General features: G+C 38.8%; 1 protein-coding gene and 1 non-coding gene across 2 annotated transcripts in view; both read left to right on the top strand.

Moving 5' to 3' along the window:
- LOC133832808 (alpha,alpha-trehalose-phosphate synthase [UDP-forming] 1-like) overlaps nucleotides 1-21,680 on the top strand; it is a 41,861-nt gene that overhangs the window by 16,752 nt on the left and 3,429 nt on the right. Inside the window, exons 2-3 of the mRNA XM_062263102.1 lie at nucleotides 21,260-21,381; nucleotides 21,497-21,619. Of these exons, the coding sequence (XP_062119086.1) occupies nucleotides 21,260-21,381; nucleotides 21,497-21,619 (245 nt within the window). The remainder of the gene's footprint in view (nucleotides 1-21,259; nucleotides 21,382-21,496; nucleotides 21,620-21,680) is intronic.
- Nucleotides 19,859-19,965, top strand: LOC133833752 (small nucleolar RNA R71). Its single transcript, XR_009893115.1, has one exon. It is a non-coding gene; the product is annotated as a small nucleolar RNA R71 (small nucleolar RNA).

The raw sequence follows: 21,680 nt of genomic DNA, 5'->3' as shown, positions 1-21,680 counted from the left end.
TGAAGTGTAACTTTTGTGACCAAAAAATTTTAACCCTAGTTCAACTATAGTCTCAGTAACACGTTTCTAACTAAATGACTTGATTAGCAAGTCTTGCACCTTTATAAACACACAGTGTAACGGTCTTGGCTATCCAGGACGTTACAAATTTTGCCTTCGAAATTTATCTAAACTACCTGGAATATGAATTCCGCACAACTGATTCCTGTTTCCCAAGTTGCTCCCTCGACCTCGTTGTCTCTATAACCTTACCTTGACTCAAGGTATAACTTTGTTCCTCAGAAACTTATTCTTTCTGTCTCATATCTGAACTGGCTATTCCTTACAGGCTAACTTAGCCTCAATCTCAAGATTCTCATAACTTAACTCATGAGTTTCCTTCCAACTTATGTCCTCAACATGGAAATATTGTTAGGAAAACTTATACAAGATCTTTATTTATTTTCATGTATATCTAATATTAAAAAAATTAATATGAGATAGCCTAGAACATGTTTCTAAAATTAAATTCAAAGAGAAACAAAGATAAGAATACTTACAGTATACGCAGCGAAATGAAAGCGTCCTTCCTTCAGTTTCTCTAACTCTTGTATCCTTTCTGTCGCAAAGTATTATCAAGAAACTGAATCGTTCCTTTAATTTCTTCACAGTCTTCCAATGTATCCTTAGAATCACCTAGATTAGTGTGGGAAATTCTCAACACATGAGATAGATACAGAGAGAATAGCAAAGAGGCTTAGAAAAGGACTTCTGTTTAGAGAGAATCTAAAACCTATCAGAAAATCTGACTTGTGACTTGTCAAACTTATCTGTCATGTCAGAAATCTGAACTTCTGACTTCTCTCTAAGCACTCCTTTTATAGACTCAATTAGGCCATTTAATTTTAATTAAAAAATCAATAAAATAATAGCCAATATGAAGCCCTAGGTCGAAATTATCATATGGGCTTTAGGCCCGTGAAATTTCTCATTTGATTATAAGCCCATTGGACTTAAAATCAAGGCATGTATTATTTTCTATTGATTTAATTAATTAAATAATTATTTAAATCATTTATCAAATTAATTATCTATAATTTGAATTTAATTTAAACTTATTTATTAATTTAGATACCAATTTATCTTAATTAATAAATCTGCCTTAATTTATCTTTTCTTCTCAAAATTACATAACTCTGTGAAACTATCCAAAGTTGACCTAGTCAACTTTGATAATTCTAATTGATAATTAAATCAATTAATTGAGACTATCTAGATGATTTTATCCAAGGTACAATGGGGACCATGGGCCTATGAAATCAAGCTCCAATAAGTTATCATAAATCTAACAAATAAATTTACTAACTTATTAATTCCTCGTGACTCCACTATAGACTCGGAATTGCACTCTTGAATTCATAGAATGCTCTATAACAAATATAGATACGCTATTAATTATCCGTCTTTACAATCATAATTGTCACTCAATCCACTATAGACGGTCTACAATGAGATAGGACTAAAATACTGTTTTATCTCTCATTGTATTTTATCCTTAAAACACTTAGTTCCTTGTAAATGATATTTCAGTAAACTAATTTAATTACTCAAATGAGATCTCTATCATTTAACACCTTGAACCAAACTAAAAGGAAACCATCATTTCACTTCTTCATCAGAAGCTATAGATGTTCATATCTATGATTAACACTCCCACTCAATTATACTACTGAGTTCCTAAGATGTAAGTATGGGCTAGTCCGTAGGGTAAGCTAGTAACAATTAAGTCAAAGAACTCAAATAATACAATCAGTTAGAATACTAACCACTCAGAATTGATATTGCATTGACCTATGGTCAACTATATGATATGACTAGAATAGATAATAATGGTATGTTTACTTATCTTATCAATTGTCAATATCAGTTTTGTCCGATGTAACAAATACATCTGATCTTATCTACTTTGCTAATGTTCTGGAAAGAACATAACACTGTGATGTGTAAGTAGATCATATCGTAGATTAGCAAGTAAGTGTAAATCCTGTGCACTGACTAATCTTAGGACTAACATATTTTGAACATATAATCATATTTATATTCCACTGTGATTACGTCACTATAAATACGATTAGCTATATGCTTAAGATTTAATAGAAGTTTATATTAAACAAATAATCATGAAAATAAAACATGTGAGCAAAGTGATTAACTAAGTCAAAAAATGATTTCTATTCTTTTATTGATAATAAAATGAGATTACAAAGAATTTGAGTTTTAATTAGGGCATAAAACCCCAACAAATGTAACATACACTGTATACCACTGATAGTGCCAAAACTAAGGCCCATCCAAAGGAAACCTGACCAGTCCTATCCAGAACTCAAATGGTCACATCAATCTAGGGCTCAACTTGCCTCTATCTACTCACCCCTTTCCATGGTGATACTTGAAGGAAGATACAATCTTTTACTTGGAACTCCATGTTCCTGCTTTTCAATTCAATAAAACTTTTCCATTTATTCAGAGAAGTGAGCATACAAGCTCTACCCTTTTCAAAACCTCCATGCTCCCCTGAACTACCTCAGGATCTAGATATAATATCTCATTCATCTTATAAGATGTCCTTCCAATAATAATTGGATAAGTCTCTGTCTCTCTCTCTGATTTACCATCAGTCTGAGAGTAATAAATTGTGTTAAATTCCATCTATATACTCATGGCCTTCTGTAACCTTCCTCAAAACTTGGAAGTAAAAACTGACTCCTCATCTGATAAGATAGACCTCAAATTCCATGAAGGCGCACTACCTCTTTCACATAGAGGTTTGAAAACTGATCAGCTGTATTATTCGTCCTTACTGATAAAAGTGAACTCACTTTAAATACTGGTCCATAATGACTCAATCCAAATCACGATGACCCACTATCATGGGCAGCCCCACCACGAAACTCATCACAATGTTTCCTTATGTCCACTATGGAATATCCAAAGGCTATAATGACCTTGCTGGTTTATGATACTCTGTCTTGACCTGATAACAGGTTAAGAACTTTGCCATATATTCTATTATATCCCTCTCCATCCCAGGTCATCAATATTAAGCTTTCAAACTCTGATACACTGTCATAATGCCTGAATGAAGAGAATAAAATAGGATAATATGAGATTCATCCAGAATCTCCCAATAAATCTCAGTGTCCTTCGGATCCCAAATCCGATCCTTATACCTCAATAAATTCATACCTGACACTGCATAACCCTTAGCTAATCCAGCTAAGACACTACCCTCAATTCTGCCATCTGTGGTTCACTTAAATTCCTTTCCTTTTGATCTTCTCTGAGATAATAATCTCAAGCATAAAACTAGCCACCTGGCCCACCAAAAACTCTACTCTAGTTCTGGTCAGATCCTTTAACCAACATGATGCATAGGCAATCCCTTTCTCCCTGCCACGGAGGTGTCATAACAACCTACTAACTGATTCTGATTTGTAAGAAGACTCAGAACTCTTTCACAAAGTACATATAATATCATGCCCGTCCAAGGAAACTCCTGCCCACAGAGGCATTTCTTGACCTTGGCAAATCTCTAACTGAGAATATACCAAAATACCGTCGTCCAAGACGATCACAAATTCAATTTAGATAATCCTTGAATACTCTGTTCATCTGATTCATCAAAGCAATCTTGCCATTAACCAAATCCTCAAAATATACTCAGCACTCCCAGTGCCCTTATCTGATACAATAGTCAGTCTTTTGCATATTCTTCTCTTTGATCTTCAGTTGGTACTAACCAGATCAAAGATCCTCTTTGAGAATTCCATCTTACCCAATAATTGAGCCCTTTATGTCTTACAACTTTACTGAAGTCATTCAATACAGTGCCCTAGACCTGGTTCCATTTCTGAAACCAATCCAATCACCATTCTATCTCTTTATATAAAAATAATAACCCTGGAAAATCCCCTGGAAACACATCCAGAAACTCACAGACTAATCCATTCTGTCCTAATCCCACTGGCACAACTTAAGTGGTATCCACCACACTAGCTAAGAGTTCCATGCATCCTCATGCAATAGATCTCTAGCTCTAAATACAAATGTCATCAGCATACCAAATCCATGCATCGTGCTTGCTACCACAAGGGTTTCCACTCTCAACCCAAGAGTTACTATCCTTTTCTTGCAATTTTGCATTTCCCCACATTCGGTTAACCAATCCATATTCTAGATCATCCTAAAGCCAGTCATAACAAACTTTATCAACACCACTGATGAGTTCTTTTCACCATAATCCAACTCATCTCTTGAATCACCAATACAATATTACTTTCCCAGCATAACATAACCATGTGATCTGCATAACAACTCTATGCCTCTCTATATGCAACAAACAAAGAAACAACATGGCACCAAAACCAGTTACCATAATACAAAATCAGAACTAGAAACCTGACCTACCATCCCTGAGGAACCAACCTCAGTCTCAGTCTCAGTCTCAGTCTCCAACTCTGACTGCCTCACAATGAACACTCAAGCTAGAGTCGAGCTATCCATCCCCTTTTGCTCCTCTGTCTCTCGACTTGGGCAATCCCTTTTGATATGCCCAACCATTCCACATAAGAAACATGTCTTTGGTCAGCACCCCTTCAAATGACGCCTCTTGCACCGAGCACATATTGGATAAGTCCTCCAGTTCTTATTTTTACTTGCTCCAATAAATGGAGGCATCACTGCTTGAGCTCCGTGCTCTCCAGCACTCTCATGCCCAATCTGATTTCCTGCGCTCTCAACAGCAAGAGCCTTCCCTACCACCAGAGCATAGGAAGAGATTTCACGCATTGGGGCAACTCTAATGCCCCGAGCTATTCTAGGATTCAATCCCTGAATAAACTTTTTCTTTCGAGCTGCATCTGAGGGTACCATGTCAACAGAGAACTTGGCCAACCCATCAAATTTGCTAATATACTTGGCTACTATTGCATTTCCCTGAACGAGATTCAGAAACTCATTCATCTTAGCAGTCTTGGCTGCATCACAGTAATACCTTTCATTGAACAGCTGCCTAAATTCTTTCCAGTCCATCACAGCTGTATCTCGTGTCTGGGATACTACTTCCCACCACGTCTGGGCATCATTCTGCAACACATAAGTAGCACATATCACCCTATCATGACCTACCAGCCCCATACTGTCAAGAATGGAAATGATCATGCCCATCCATTGCTCAACTCTGAATGGATCTAGGCCTCCCTCAAAGATTGGAGGGTAATACTCCTGGAATCTTCCACAAAGAAATTCCCATCTGTTCTCAACCCTAGGCTGAGCCAAAACTGGTGCCACTCCTGGCATAACAAAGGAAGAGGTGTTCCCCGACAGATTCCATTGTTGCTTCAAACACCTAATATCTTCCTCCTGCCTCCGCAATCTTAATTGCACATCAGAAAGCACCTACTGGAAAGTCTGAGGGGCAGATGAAGAACTCAAGCCTTAGCTGAAACTCCCAGCCTCGATATAACTACCACCATGCCTCATTATCTGCCTTGGATACATACCTGCTAATTAAATCTGCAGTCAATAACTTGACCCATTAAATATGATGAGCATATCAAGAGCTTTCCCCACGGGATCAATCATACCACACTACAATCACAAACCACTACAGTGCTAAAAACATGCCCATAGCATTCGTACATCAATCATAATCCCTGCTCTTCCAATAGACATACCATGCCTCTAACTCCAGCATGAAAATATCACATTTATATATTCACGGAGCATGTAATCATATAATCATATTAATAGTCCAAAGCTAGGCTCTATCAGAATCTCATGCTCCCTAATACAATGTGCAGGTAAAGCATTTACATTCTATTTAAGCAGTTAAGCACATAACTACAGAAATAGTTACCGTTCCCTGAGTGAAGCTATCTTCAGTGACGAGTGTACATGCCCAGCTTGTCTTTAGAAACCCTTAACCTTGGCTCACTCTGATACCAAGTTGTAATGCCCTAAACTCCAGGGACTGTTACATTGTGCATTTTAAATGGTGCTAAACTCGCTATTCAAGTCATTTGGCCATAATCGTGTAACTAAGTATGATTAGTGATTTAGGGTTAAAACTTTTGGTTAAGATACAACATTTCACTAAAACCTTTACTTTATAGATTGGGATCCCAAAAATATAATTTAAAGGTTAATTACAGTAAAATATTTACAACTAGCCAACCTAAGCGGAAAAATAGGGTTTAACCCTAGTTCCTCTTTAAACCCTCGGTCGTGGCGGTCAAGCAGCCGCATATGTACACATCATCACCTAAGCTCTCCAACTCAAGGATGGTCCAGCTTTCTTTTGTCTTTACCTACACCACATAGCACCCGTGAGCCGAAGCCTAGCAAGAAAACTCAATATGATCATGAACAGTAATAACATGTCATCAAATTATAATGTGCATGCCTAGCAATAATAGCCCTAATCGCGCATGAAAGCAGGTACAAATAAATGTTTGTGGAGTCTTGCACTCTTAGTAGATGACTCGTAAGTCTCTCATTCTGAGGTAGATGACTAGTAAGTCAATCTCGGTCAGATGACTAGTAAGTCAATCTCGGTCAGATGACTAGTAAGTCAATCTCAGTCAGAGGACTAGTAAGTCAATCTTGGACATATGACTAGTAAGTCAATCTCGGAGGTCCCATACCCTCCTAGCCATGTGACGTGTAGGTCACCTTAGTCTTTCTGACTCTGGCTCTAAGTAACTAGACTTTAGACTAGACAAGCACTTTTAGTTTTCATCGAACTTGAGGTCGGTCCGGCATTAATGCTTATGAGGAGTCATTCAATGTAGATGTCGATTAGAACTAATCTTTTATCAACTCTGTGTTCATGATGCTTATGCCGCTCCTGACTCTTAGGTTAGTAACATACGACCAGTGCTCAAAAATACTGTCGAACTTGACTAGTAAGTCACAACTTCACAGCTAGTTCTGACACTATTACTGATTCTGACTAGTAAGTCAGTTTCATTCACAAGTAAGCAAGATTTTCTAAGCATTTGATATGCAATCCATGTCCACATTTAAACACTCAGCATTCCTCAATAATAACCATGCATGTCACATATGGGGTGTAGTTTTCTTACCTTTGGTTTGAGTGAGAAATAACAAATGAACGACCCTTGAAAATGATCAATCCTTTAATCTCTTAGCAGTCACCTAGTCATAACCAAATACAATCTTCGATTAATGAAATCAACAATAATAGGGTCTTGACCTAAACCTCACTCCCAGGATCTCGAATTGTACCCAAACGGTGAGTAGTTTCGATCCCGAGCCTTAGGAATTGAAACCCCAAGCCAAAAACCCTTAAAAACACCCAAAACATGCATCAGAGAAAATAGGGTAGTGCTACAATGCTGCCCCCCTAGCGCCCCAGCGCTACAACCAGGGGAATTTTGCCTTGGCTAGCGCTATAGCACTAGCACCAGGTAGATCACCCTGGTTTTTCCCCTCCTTTGAATCCTCCATTTCCAACCTGAAAAACAAGCTTCCAAACTTCTTTCAAACCCCCAAATGAACCCAAATATCATATACACAAGTCCTAGGCATCATAACCCAAGTATCCTTTGCCAAAAAATCCCATTGAAACTCAAATTTCAAACGAAAAACCCAACTGAAACTCAATGAGAAAACAAAGCAAGAACAAGAGATTCCATGGTTAAAAACTCACCTCAATCTCAGCTTAGGACCCTCTTCAATAGTAGTGCATAACCCAAAACCCTCAAGGCTTGGTTCCTCAAAAGAAGCTTCAAAATCCAAAGAGAAATGGGAGAGAAATGATGTATGGGAGAAGGAAAGAATGATGCTCTGTTTTGGTTCACTTCCACAACCTTCTAATGGCTAATTATAAGCTTAGGGTGAAAAGACCTAAATGCTCTCATGCCTAAATAAAAGCCTTAACACCCACCAAGGGCAAAATCGCCATTTCCCACCTATCTCTTTAATCATAATTAACACCCTCCAATTCCCACTATTCTCAATATTCTCATATGCTAATAAATCATCTCCCATTACTCTTTAATTTCTGGCAATGTTCTAATCCTCAAACTACCCTAAGACTCACCCCGAAGCTAATCCCTTTATGACTAGACCGATAACTTGCATTCAAAGATCGTCTCATGCCGAATGGCTCAAACAAATCCACATATAATGTGGTATTATTTATAATTCACCCACATGCATGAAAATACACAATTACGCCCTCAATGAGCCAAATTACTAAAATTCCCTTATAATAAAATGTGTACCCATATGCATGCATTTATCATCATATAATAATATAATTCCCATAAGCATGCATATAATCATCCAATGGCATAATAAATCAAGTATGGCCCTCCCGGCCTCTTAATCAAGGTCCTAAACCTTATTAGGGATTTGGGGGCATTACACTGAGGATGCCCTCAAACCTCTCCAAGACAAACTTGACTCCTCCGAGGTGACGGTCAACAGCTTGAAGGCGAAGCTCGACGTCAAGACAACGAATTTCGACACTGCCAAGGTCGAGATTGAACGCCTGAAGGAGGAAAAGAATTATGCCTTTGAAATTCTTGAGGACGAGAAGAAGCGCATGCTCAAGGAGTTTAAGACCAAGAAGGATTGGGCTACCGTTCGGGCTATGTATATGATGTGGTCTCTGAACCATGACATCGAAACCTCGTTCCTTTAGGACAAAGAAGAGGAGTTTATCTCCAAGTGGAAGGAGCAGTTGGCCGAGGAGGAGGTCACAGCCACTATCCAAGATGGTGAGAATGGGGATGAAAAGGGCGAGGAGGCTGAATTTGATTCAGCCAATTAACAATGAACTGCTTCGAATAGGGTTGCATCCCTTAGAATTTTTTTGTAATTATATTTTTTGTGCCCTCGGGGCAGTGACAATTTACAACTTGATTTTGAGCTATTTTGATTATCTTATGAATTTATATCAATAGTAATTTTTGTGCTTTCAATTTTCTAACTCGAAAATATTTTTGCACTTTGTTTTACCTTTAGCTTTTTGCCTTCATATTATGCACTATATTTCTAGATCAAAATATTTTGAGCACGTTATTATTAAGGACCTGCTTTTATACTTGTTTATTCATACAAATATATATTGGATTTAAGTTTGAATTTCAATACATTCATGCATAGTTTATTCAAAATATCCATGTTCGACTTCGTTATTGTCAAGGTCAAACTTTACTTTTACCATGTATTTGAAAAATACTTAACTAGTATGTAACCTTGTTAGTCTAGTTATATTTTTCCTTTCCAGTTACTTTTCCTCATCCTCGAGTATGGCCTTGAGGTTGCGAGGTCAAAACTTGTTTGCAAAAATTTCCAGCCCTAGTTTCGACTTATAGTTTACAGTTGGTTTATTTAGAATTCCAACTTTTTATTGTCGGTTAGGTTTTGCTGGTTTGTTCCAGACTTGTTTATCTTGTGTGTTTGGTTAATGGTCCATACACTTATTGCTTTCTTCATGTCGGGTTAATAATCCAGACATTTTTAGGTCGTGTGTTTGGTTAATGATCCATACAAGTTCGCGTGTTTGGTTAATGATCCATACACTTATTGTTTTCTTCATGTCGGGTTAATAATCCAGACATTTCCATTAGAGTTACTATTAATTTATGTTATATTTTTTCGAGCCTATGGTATGATTGTATACCACTTATGCCCCCTTCATATCCTATGATTGTGATCTTAGGTTATTGAATTTTGAGGGTTTTGCAAAAAAGGATAACAATAAAAATACAACTTTTGAGTGAAATTCAGTATTTTATTAATCAAAAAGTAAAAATCAAATACATGCTTGGTTAAAACGAATAAACATCATTCCTATATTATTGATAATAAGGTCGTAGATGTTCACCTTTCCAAGCTCGCGAAATCAGTCTTCCGTTCAGCCTCGCCAATTTATATACTCCAGGTCGAACAATGGACTCAATCTAATAGGGGCCCTCCCAATTAGGCTCAAGTACCCCAGCTGATGGGTCTCGCGTGGCCAAAAACATGCGTCTTAACACCAAGTCTCCCAATCCAAATTTCCTATCTCGGACCTTCTTGTTAAAATATCTAGTAGCCCATTGCTGGTATGCAGCACTTTTCGATTGGTCCTCGTCTCGTCCTTCTTCGATGAAGTCCAGACTTTCTGCGAGCTGGGATTGATTCGAGGCCTGATCATATGCATCACGCCTTATAGTTGGGATTTTGACCTCGATAGGCAACATGGCCTCGCACCCATAAGCTAGAGAGAAGGGGGTATGCCCCGTGGAAGTTCTTGTCGTGGTTCTATAGGCCCACAAGACTCGAGGCAGCTCCTCTGGCCATCTCCCCTTTGCTTCTTCTAACCTTTTCTTCATGGAACTTTTCAAGGTTTTATTGACTGCTTCGACCTGGCCATTTCCTGGGGATGGGCCACGGAGGAAAAACTTTTTATTATCTCATTCCTTTCGCAAAAATGTTTAAACAGATCACTGTCAAAATGGGTCCCATGGTCTGATACTATCTTTTTGGGAATCCCATATTTTCATATGATGTTTTATACTATGAAATCTAGGACTTTTTTCAAGGTGATGGTGGCCAATTGTTCAGCCTTGGTCCATTTTGTGAAATAATCCACAGCGACTACAACATATCTTACTCCACCCTTTACAGTTGGCATGGAGCCTATGAGGTCAATTCCCCATATCTTGAATGGCCATGGGGAGCTCATCATGGTAAGCTCGGTAGGTAGAGCTCGTGGTGTCAAAGCGAATCGTTGACATTTATCACAGCGCTTTACATACTCGAATGAGTCTGCCTTGACTGTTGGCTAGAAGTACCCTTGCCTAATCACCTTTTTTGACAAGCTATGCCCCCCAGTATGGTCTCCAAAAAATCCTTCATGGATTTCTTCCAAAATATTTTTCACCTCGGGAAGAGTTACACACCTAAGTAATGGCATAGAGTATCCCCTTTTGTACAACTTTCATTCCAAAATGGTATATCTTGGTATTTGGTACATAATCCTCCTACCCGAGTTCTGGTTTGCAGGGAGACTTCCAGTTTTGAGGTACTCAACTATTGGGGCCATCCAGGTGGGTTGCGAGTTAATCATGTTTATATCCTCCTCATCAGGCTCGGTTATACTCGGGGTTGGTAGAAATTCTACTAGGACCATGTTGAGTGTGTCAGCTTCGTTAGTCGTGGCAAGCCTGGCCAATGCGTCTACATTTGAATTTTGCTCTTGAGGGACTTGTTCTATAGCATAGAACTCAAACCCCCCAAATGTCGCTTTTACTTTTTCCAGGTAAGCTACCATTTTTATACCACGAGCCTGATATTCACCCAAGACTTGGTTAACAACCAACTGTGAGTCACTGTAGCAATGAATGACCTTTGCTTTGAGCTCAGTGGCTATTCGAAGTCCTGCTAATAACACCTCGTTCTAAGCCTTTTTGTTTAAAGCCTCGAAGCCAAAACTTAGAACCGAGTGGAAGCAATTTTTGTTGGGGTGATTAGAATGATTCCTGCCCCTGATCCATTTTCATTGAAGGACCCATCGACATAAAGTCTCCACAGCTTGAGGGCGGGGGTTACGACTTCTTCGTTGGAGATCCCCGTGCATTTGACAATGAAATCTACCATAGCCTGTCCTTTGATTGTTGTTCTAGGATGATAAGTAATCTCGAACTGTCTGAGCTCGACAGCCCATTTAAACAGTCTTCTGAATGCTTCAGGCTTAGATAACACTTGTCTCAGAGGTTGGTCAGTTAACATATGAATAGGATGCGCTTGGAAATAGGGTCAGAGCTTTTGAGATGCATGCATTAGGCACAAAGCCAGTTTCTCCATTAATGGGTATCTCGATTCTACCCTCAGTAACCTCTTATTGATGTAGTATATAAGCTTTTGTACCTTCTTATCCTCACGTACAAGTACTGCATTGATGGCATGCTCTGTTGTGGCGAGGTATAAGTACAAAACTTCTCTTGTGATAGGTTTAGACAAGATCGGTGGTTTGGCGAGGTGCTTCTTAAGATGCTGAAATGCGAATTCACACTCATCTGACCACTCAAAATTTTTGCCCCCTCTTAAAAGAATAAAGAATGGAAGGCATCAGTCTGTAGATTTTGAGATAAACCTACTTAAGGCTACCATTCATCCAATTAAGCTCTGGACATCTTTATGTTTATTAGGTGAGGGCATGTCCATTAAAGCTTTGCTCTTGTCAAGATTAGCCTTTATATCCCGAGCATTCATGATGAACCCAAGAAACTTACCCGAAGATACTCCGAATGAGCATTTTTATGGGTTAAGTCTCATATGGTATTTTTGAAGCACTACAAAACATTCAGCGAGATAGTTTACATGGTTATTGTTATGTTTGGATTTGACTAACATATCATCCACATAAACTTCCATGTTATTCCCTATCTGCTCAGCAAACATCCTATTTACCAATCTTTGGTATGTGGCTCCAACATTTTTCAGCTTGAAAGGCATGACGTTGTAGCAGTACAATCCCTTGTCGGGTACAAAGCTCGTATGTTCTTGGTCAGGTGCATGCATGGCAATCTGGTTATATCCAGAATAAGCATACATGAATGACATAATGTCGTGGCCTGCAATGGTATCTACGAGATGGTCGATTCAAGGCAAGGGAAAGCAGTCCTTGGGGCATGCCTTGTTAAGGTCCAAATAGTCAATGCATGTTCACCATTTGCCATCGGGTTTCAGGACCAGCACAGGATTGGCTATCCAATCAGGATAGAAAGCATCTCGAATAAACCGATTTGTTTTTAACCTCTCGACCTCCTCTTTTAGGGATTTCTTTCTGTCGTCGTCTAGGAGCCTCCATTTTTGTTGCTTCGGGGGGAAGCTCTTATCAATATTGAGCGCATGGCTTATAACACTCGGACTAATCCCTACCATATCCGAGTGTGACCATGCAAATACATCCTGGTTTTCTTTCAAAAAACAAGTTAATTGCTATCTTGCACTTTCAGAAAGGTTTTTTCCTATTTTTACCACCCTCGTGGTATCTTTCTCATCGAGCTTTACTTCTTCAAGCTCCTCCAACGATTCGAGATCGACCATTTCTTCAACTCTAGGGTCGATCTCTTCTTCTATCTCGAAGATGGATCCGTCCATCTCCTGAATAACCACAAGTGTCTGTGCACTTGTTTGGTTTTTCCCTCTCATGGAAATCCTATAGCATTCCCTCGCAGCGAGCTAGTCAACCTTCAGTGTCCCGATGCCACTAGATGTCAGGAACTTGACGAGAAAATGCCTAACAGACGATACTATCCCCAGCCCAACAAGGGTTGGTCTCTCGAGCAATGCGTTGTAGGCTGACAAGGCGTCCACCACAATGAACTCCATCATCTTGGTTACCGAGACTGGATAGTCTCCCAAGGTTACGAGGAGTTCAATGGATCCCATACAAGCAATCCCTTCTCCAAAAAATTCGTACAACGTTGTTGCACAAGCTTTCAAATCTCAAAGCGTAAGTCCCATCTTTTCTAGAGTGGCCTTATAAAGGATATTGACAGAGCTCCCGTTATCAATTAGGACTCTGTGTACCCATTTGTTCGCAAGCTAAAGTGTGATGACTAGGGGATCGTTATGAGGAGATTTGACATGTGATGCGTCCTCTTCTATAAAAGTGATGGGTTGAGTTTCAACCCTCTGTTGCTTTGGAGCTCATGGTTCAGGTTTGTAGGGAGAACTGTCTCCAGTCTTGAGCTCGTTTACATATCTTTTCTAGGCATTTCTGATCCGGCAAGGTGAGGTCCCCTGGATATGGTTACCACATCCTCCCCATCTATTGGGGGAGGTCGATCATCCTCTCGTGCTCAGGAATTGTTGTTTTGTTGGGCAGGTTGCGCAGACGTTGCCCTCTGTCCTATCGAGGCTTGATTAGTATTCTAGTTTCTCACATATTGTCTGAAATACCCTCTCAAGATCAAGCCTTCGATCTCGTCTTTCAGTTGTCGGCATTCATCAGTGGTATGTCTGACGTCCCTATGGAATCTGCAATACTTATTGGAGTCCCTCTTCGCCTTCTGATTTCGCATTGGATCAGGTCGTCTAAACGGGACCTGATTCTCATTGGCGAGGAAGATATTTTCCCGAGTCTCAAGGAACTCGGTATATACCGTATAAATGGAGAAATACTTGTCTCCCTTCTTCTTTTTCCCCCCATCTGCCTCACAGTTATTCCCTTCATTTTTCTTTCTTTTTGAAGGGTTATCTCCGGAGGGTCTTGACGTGGATGGGGTAGCCGAGGTCGTGGATGCATCTTCACATGATTTGGCCAGGGAAATACTTGAATAAGTATGGGTTATCCCAAAAGAAATTTCGCACATCGACCAGAAATTTTCGTTTGTCTTGTGGACTCCATTTAGATGGGAGTTCGCCTATTACTAAGTAGTTCACAATGTGAGCACACCACGGTAACTTAGTAACAGAAAGCAATTTCTCATCGGGGAAATCATCATGAATAGGTGGACCATCGGTAGGATCACTGAATTCAAGTTGGGACAAGTGGTCCGCGATGACACTTTCAACACATTTCTTGTCTTTAATCGTTATATCAAATTCTTGCAAGAGAAGGATCCACCGTATTAGTCGTGCCTTAGCATCCTTTTTGAAAAGGAGATATTTCAAGGCGGAGTGATCCGTGAAAATCGTAATAGGTGATCCAATCAAATAAGATCATAATTTGTCAAGGGCAAAGACGACGACAAGCAACTCTTTTTCAGTATTGGAATAGTTCATTTGAGCACTATTGAGAGTTCAGCTTGCATAGTAGACAAAAAAGGATTTCCTTTCGCTTCGTTGTCCTAAACAAACTCCCACAACAAAGATTTTGGCATCACACATGATCTCGAAAGGAAGACTCCAATCGGGTGACTGAATGATGGGGGCGGAAGTGAGTGAATTTACATGCGTTCGGAATGAATCCTCACACTTAGGTGTCCACTCAAAAATAACATCTTTGGCTAGGAGGTTGCTTAGCAGGTGAGCAATCATTGAAATTTTTTGTATGAACCTCCTATAAAAATCAGCATGACCAAGGAATGACCTAACATCTTTGACAGTCTTAGGAGTAGGAAGGTTGGAGATAAGGTCGACTTTTGACTGATCAACCTCAATTCCTCTTTTAGAAACAATGTGGCCTAAGACTATGCTAGAAGATACCATGAAATGACATTTCTCCCAGTTGAGCACAAGTCCTTTCTCAATACACCATTTTAAAACAACTTCAAGATGAAGAAGACATGTGTCAAAGGAATTTCCAAAAACGGTTAGGTCATCCATGAATACTTCCATTGATTTTTCAATCATGTCACTAAAGATGCTCATCATGCATCTTTGGAATATAGCTGGTGCATTACACGAGCCAAATGGCATACGCCAGAAAGCAAAGGTGCCAAAGGGACAAGTGAAATGTAATGCCCCAACTACTCTAGACTTTGGACCATTAACGAAAACTATATATAGGCCCTAATCTTTAATAGAACTTACAAGTGAAAAAAAAAAGAACATACTTTATTAAAAACTTGTAAAAACCAATGTTAAAACTTACATAACTCAAAGCAGGATATGGGATCCCATTGTTTTAAAAAGAAAACATATCTTAATTGAAATGAAAAGAAATTACATAAATAGGTGCGGAAAAATTACACATAAACCATAAATAAAAGACTACATCCTCGAAATCAAACTCTCGACTCCTTGAATCCATTCATCACCGATACACATTCTCCCAAGCATCCACGAATCTTACCCGCCAATATAGCTACTTTCCTACACATATAAACAAAAAGGAATGAGCCTAGTGCCCAGCAAGGAAAATCTAACACATAGTTCATATACATAAATTTCATAAGAAACATAAAAACATAACATAACATATCACTTATATCATACACATACTATAATGGCCATTATTACTTGGGGTCCCATAGACTAAACAAGTCATATGCCCATTAGATTAGTGGGGTCCTACTAGCTAAGTAGGTCATATGCCCATAATCTGTTTGGGGCTTGTTAGTCATATGGGTCATATGCCCAAGCCTACATACATACATATCATAACACATTTCATAACATAAAAACATAAGATAACACATATAAAACATATAACATATGAATTCTATCCTATTTTCCTTACCAAAATACCGGGATAAGAGGACAAAGGTGGGACTTTGGAACACTCCTAAGAACCATTTGAAAAAGAGTGAGTATAGAGAAGAAGAGAAATGAAAGGAATGGAAGGACTAAACCATTGAGAAAATACTTACCAAAAACTTATGTGTGAGTTCTTAGATTTCCTAACCAAAATAAGAATAAGGTTAGAATAAGTAGAGGACTATGAGAACTTTTGAAGAAAAAGTATAGAAACAAACTAGAGTTTGGGTTACCTTGAAGACTTGTAAGACCAATCGAAACCTCGAACCGAAATACTATAAATCCTTACTTTCCCAAGTGTTTGATAAGCTTATGATGATCAAGCTTATGATTTCCCCACCCAAGTGTTTACACTCTCACACTCACCTAGCAACTTGCAGCCTCTGAACTTAGAGCAAAAGATGAATGATGGATGGGTACTAGGTCCTATTTATAGAGTTTAGGAATGAAAGGATTTTAATTTTACTTGAATAAAAATAATGGCTTTTTAGGTGAAAATAATTTGAATTGTTGTTCAGCAGAGGCTGAAGACTCGTTCAAAAAGGTGCTGCACTTATCAAGAGGTTGAAGGGCTGAATGGAAAATGATTTCAAAAATTTTCAAAATAAGCTGAAGGAGGCGATATATCGCCCCCTATAGGCGATATATCGCCTGGACCATTATGCCCGAGGCAGACGTGCATCGTTTCGTGTTTTCTGTATCTACGTGCTGTGATATATCGCCCCCTATAGCTGCGATATATCGGCATTCGCTGATTATTTAAACACGAAATTACACATTTTTAGCTTAATTCAAATTGAGTAAATAGCCTTGACTAAGCCCTCAAACGTATTCAAAGTTGCTGACTGACCTTAGAGCATTCAAACTTTACCCTTATTAAATTTAATCCTCAAAATACTTAATCCTTAATCACCCATACATAACATGTGCTTAAAATCCTATTGGTTCTTATCTAAACCTTATAGTATAATAAATTTTATCCTTAATATCAGTCATATTAATCAAACCTTAGGTTAACATTAATATTCTTAAACTATAGGTTAAACTTAGAAAATCTACAAGTACTACTATGAGTGTCCAAATAAGTCCCGGTCTGAACTAAAAATCCACAGTTATAAAGATAATACTATAAATACTATAATACTACTATCTAACTAGCTAAGTAAAGTTCTTGGACTCTGCATGAAAGTGGTCTTATCTTGATCCTCTGATGCAATCTCAATTTGATTATAGCCTGAATAGCCATCAAAAAAGCAATAGAAAGGATGACCTGCTCCACACTCAAGGATTTGATCAATGAATGGGAGTGGAAAATGATCTTTGTGGGGGGCGACATTTAATTTTGAATAATCAATGCACATGCGCCACCCTGTCACAGTTTTTATGGGGACAAGGACCTCTTTTTCGTTTGGACCATAGTGACACCAAATTTCTTGGGCACGACTTGAGTAGGACTAACCCATTTGTTGACTGCCACTGGATAAATGATACCGGCGTCTAGCAATTTCAGAACTTCATTTTTCACGACTTCTTTCATTAAGGGGTTTAGTGGCCTTTGAGGGTCTGTTCGAGGGATAGCCTCGTCCTCCAAATTAATTCGATGGGAGCAAATTAAAGGGCTAATACCTTTGATATCAGCAAGCGTCCAACCTATTGCAAATTTATGCCTTCGTAGTAGCTCGAGTAACTGCAATTCTTGAGAATTTTGAAGGTTGAACGAGATGATAACTGGAAAGGTTTCACCGTCTCCCAAGAAGACATGTTTCAGACCCTTGGGTAGTTAGGTCAATTGAACAATAGGAACCTCTTTAGCTGAAGTTTTTGGCTTTGCCCTCTCATGAGGTAGCTCTTCAAAGCGAGGTTTCCAAAACTTAGTCCTTCTATTGCGTGAGTCTTTGTGATCTAATATTGCAAGAGTAGACTCAATAGAACTGAGAATTTCATTGTTAGACAGAATGAGGAGTTCATCAAGATTATCGAAGTTTCTTCGCAATTGAACCTCCTCGGGAATTAAGGTGTCAATAATGAATGTTTGATAACATTCATCATCTTCTCGGGGTTGTTTCCCGATGTGGAAGATATTGACTTCAAGAGTCATATTTCCAAATGATATCTTCATTAGGCCATTCTGACAATTGATTAAAGAATTTGCAGTAGCAAGGAATGGTCTTCCGAGGATAATAGGAATTTTGACTCCATGTGTTACCACAGATTGGGTATCAAGGATAAGAAAGTCCACAGGGTAATAGAATTTTTCAATTTGAACTAAAACATCCTCAAAAATGCCCCCTAGGATTTTTGGTGGAGCAGTCAGCAAGCTTTAGCACAATAGATGTTGGCTTCATTTCTCCAAGACTGAGTTGCGAGTACACAGAGTAAGGCATGAGATTTGCACTCGCGCCAAGGTCAAGTAAGGCCTAGCTGACTTCATGAGTCCCAATTTGGCAAGAAATGGTGGGACAACCAGGAACTTTGTATTTCGGCAGTGTCTTTTGTTCAATCACCACACTCACGTGCTCAGTCAAGAAAGCAGTCTTCTTGACATGGTGCTTCCTTTTTGCATTGCATAGATCCTTGATGATTTTGGCATAAGTCAGGACTTGTTTTATGATGTGAAGCAAAGGAAGATGAATCTTCACTTGTGTCAAGTTCTCAAGGATTTCAACTCGGTTATCAGGAAGTTTCCCAACAGGTTTCAAAGCCTGGGGAAATGGTACTTTTGGAGAAGCATTGAATGGTGCATTCTCGGGATTAACTTTTGGAATGTTGGGAGAGGTGGCTTTTATGGATGGGTCTTGCAAAGTTTTACCACTTCTAGTTGTGATGGCATTTACTTCCTTAACATTTTGATCATTAGAATTTGAGGATTGGGCCATGTGTTGACCTTGCACATTGAATTTAGGCTGGGAAGGAAGTTTTCCTTTTTCTGGTATGGCCAAGGATTCAGTCAATTTTGAAAATTGACATTTCATTTCCTTGATTTCTTCCATCATTTGGCAATTTATTTTTGTTTGTTCCTCTATGAATGCATGAAGGGTATTCTCGAGAGAGTTTCATTGTGGATGAGCATTGTATTGAGGTGTAGAATACACCTTTGATGGTTGAACTTGATGTTGGTTTCTCCATTGGTTTCTAGATGACTAGATTGGTTGGAATCTCTCCAACTAAAATTTGGGGGGCTTCTCCAACCAAGGTTGTACGTATGGGAGAATGACTTGTTATATGCCCCTAAGGCATTGCATTGCTCCTCATAAACCCCCCTTATTTCATTAAAAGGTAAGCAATCCTTAGCTAAATGCTCCATCCCTCGACAAACAAAGCAAGGTTCTCGTGGTTCTGCTTGAGCGATCATGTGCGGTTTTTGCCCATTTTTTGTCATTAATACCTCAAACTGATTTTTCAAAGCTTCGAGTTAGGCCTTACACTATCCTTTTCTCGAAGTTGATAGATCCCAGATGGTTTATGTCGGTTGGTGCTATCAGTAGCACTTGGACTAGTCCAAGTGTGAGATTTTTTCGCGGTTTCTTTGAGATATTCAAGAACATCGTCTGGCTCTTTTTTGAGGAATTCACCATTGCATAAAATTTCTACAAACTGGTACTCACGACTCGTGAGCCCTTTATAGAAGTAACTGACCAAACACCAGTTCTCATAGCCATGGTGCGGGCACTGATTCAACAGTTCTTTGAATCTTTCTCAGACTTGATAGAACGTTTCATTGTCCTTTTGGGAAAATGTGGAAATCTGTCATTTTAGATTGTTGGTCTTATGGCTAGGGAAGTGTTTCAAAACACTACAAGAAATCTGATCTTTACCTACCAATATATATTGGTAGGTAAAGGGAACCTTTACCCACCAATATTTATTTGTAAGATTTATTGGTAGGTAAATATTGCCAATATTATAATATTTTAGAAGGATGATTATCTACTAATAATATGGATAAGTAAAGAGTGTTACCCTACACATATACTGGAGGGAAATTTTTTTGCATTTGGCGCCAATATTTCCCTCTTATTATTTTAAATTTTAATAAAAATGATGCTGAGTTGTGTGATGATGTGTTAAAAATATCCTACATGTCATCTTACTTACTTTTAACATGTCATATTATTTTTAACAAAGGGTACAAATCTTAAAAACAAATAAACATTACAAAAACAAAAATTAAAATTAAATTAATTCTAACTATAGTAAAAACAAAATCATAATAATATATATTTTATTATTTAACCTTTCAGACATAAAAAAATACTCTGGTTGTCTGCCCTCTCTCCCTCTTAGAAAACCAGTCGAAGATGAAGCGCCCATCGAGAAGAAGCGCCCATCCTCAGCGAGAGTACCCCGGAGGCCCCGACGCTGACCATCGCCTGAGAAGAAGCGCCCATCCTCAACAAGAGTACCCCCGAGGCCCCGACGCTGACCATCGCCTGAGAAGAAGCGCCCATCCTCGCCTGAGAGAAGAACCCATACTCGCCGACCGCCACCTGAGAAGAAGAACCCAGATGTGCACGAGCGGGGTGCCCCTTCCGTCCTCCCCTGAAGCCCAGATTCTTCATAGCGTATCAGATTCTTCATGAATCGAAATCTCGATTTCTCAAATCTTGTGGGAGTAAATCATGAATCTGAAAACTTGAGGTAACCCTCCAGCTATATACATATACTTAGATATTATGTGTGTCTTGAAATCTATAAATGGGGGATTTTGTGTTGTTCTTGATAGAGAACAACTTGTTGACATGCTTGGTAGCTGAGAAAATATGGGAAGAAGGAATCATTTTTAGACTCTACACATGGGATAGTTGTTATTTTATTGGTGATGATATATTATGGGAAATATGTATGTATATATTTTAGTCCATGGTTAATTTTTCAGAATGATACAATGAGAATTGCTTAAGAGCGTGTTAGAGTTCTCTGCTTCTGAAGGGTTTGGTTAGTGCACTTCTAGGTAATCTGATCACTTGAGCTCATTTTGTTCGATATTGTGACAAATAGATAAAAATTTCAATCCCTTGTTTGTTTGTTTGTTTGTCTTTTCAATTCTTAATAGGGGTGAAGGAGTTTGATGCTAAATGGATTGGTTGGGCTGGTGTAAATGTGCTTGATGAGACTGGACAAATTGCACTAACCAAAGCTTTAGCTGAAAAGGTTCAAATAGCTACTTGTCATTATGTAATCTTGTATTTCTAACTCTATACATATCAGCTACCCTTAACGAAATTGTTCATTGATTGCAGAGGTGCATTCCAGTATTTCTTGATGAGGATTTTAATTGGTGGATTCTTGAGCTTCCAGTTTCCATACATACGATTATGCAAGGCATTTTGTGAGTGCTTGTACTCGTATACTTGGGCTAGAGGGTACACCTGAAGGAGTAGAGGACCAAGGAAAGCTTACTCGTGTTGCAGCGGTACAAATTTGGAAGCCTTTCCATCATTCTTTTATAGTTATTTGCGCACCTGCAAAATTAG

Source organism: Humulus lupulus, chromosome 4, assembly GCF_963169125.1.
Source record: "Humulus lupulus chromosome 4, drHumLupu1.1, whole genome shotgun sequence".
Taxonomy (NCBI): Eukaryota; Viridiplantae; Streptophyta; class Magnoliopsida; order Rosales; family Cannabaceae; genus Humulus; species Humulus lupulus.
The sequence above is the reverse complement of the archived record's forward strand: the minus strand, read 5'-3'. Positions and strand labels throughout refer to the sequence as shown.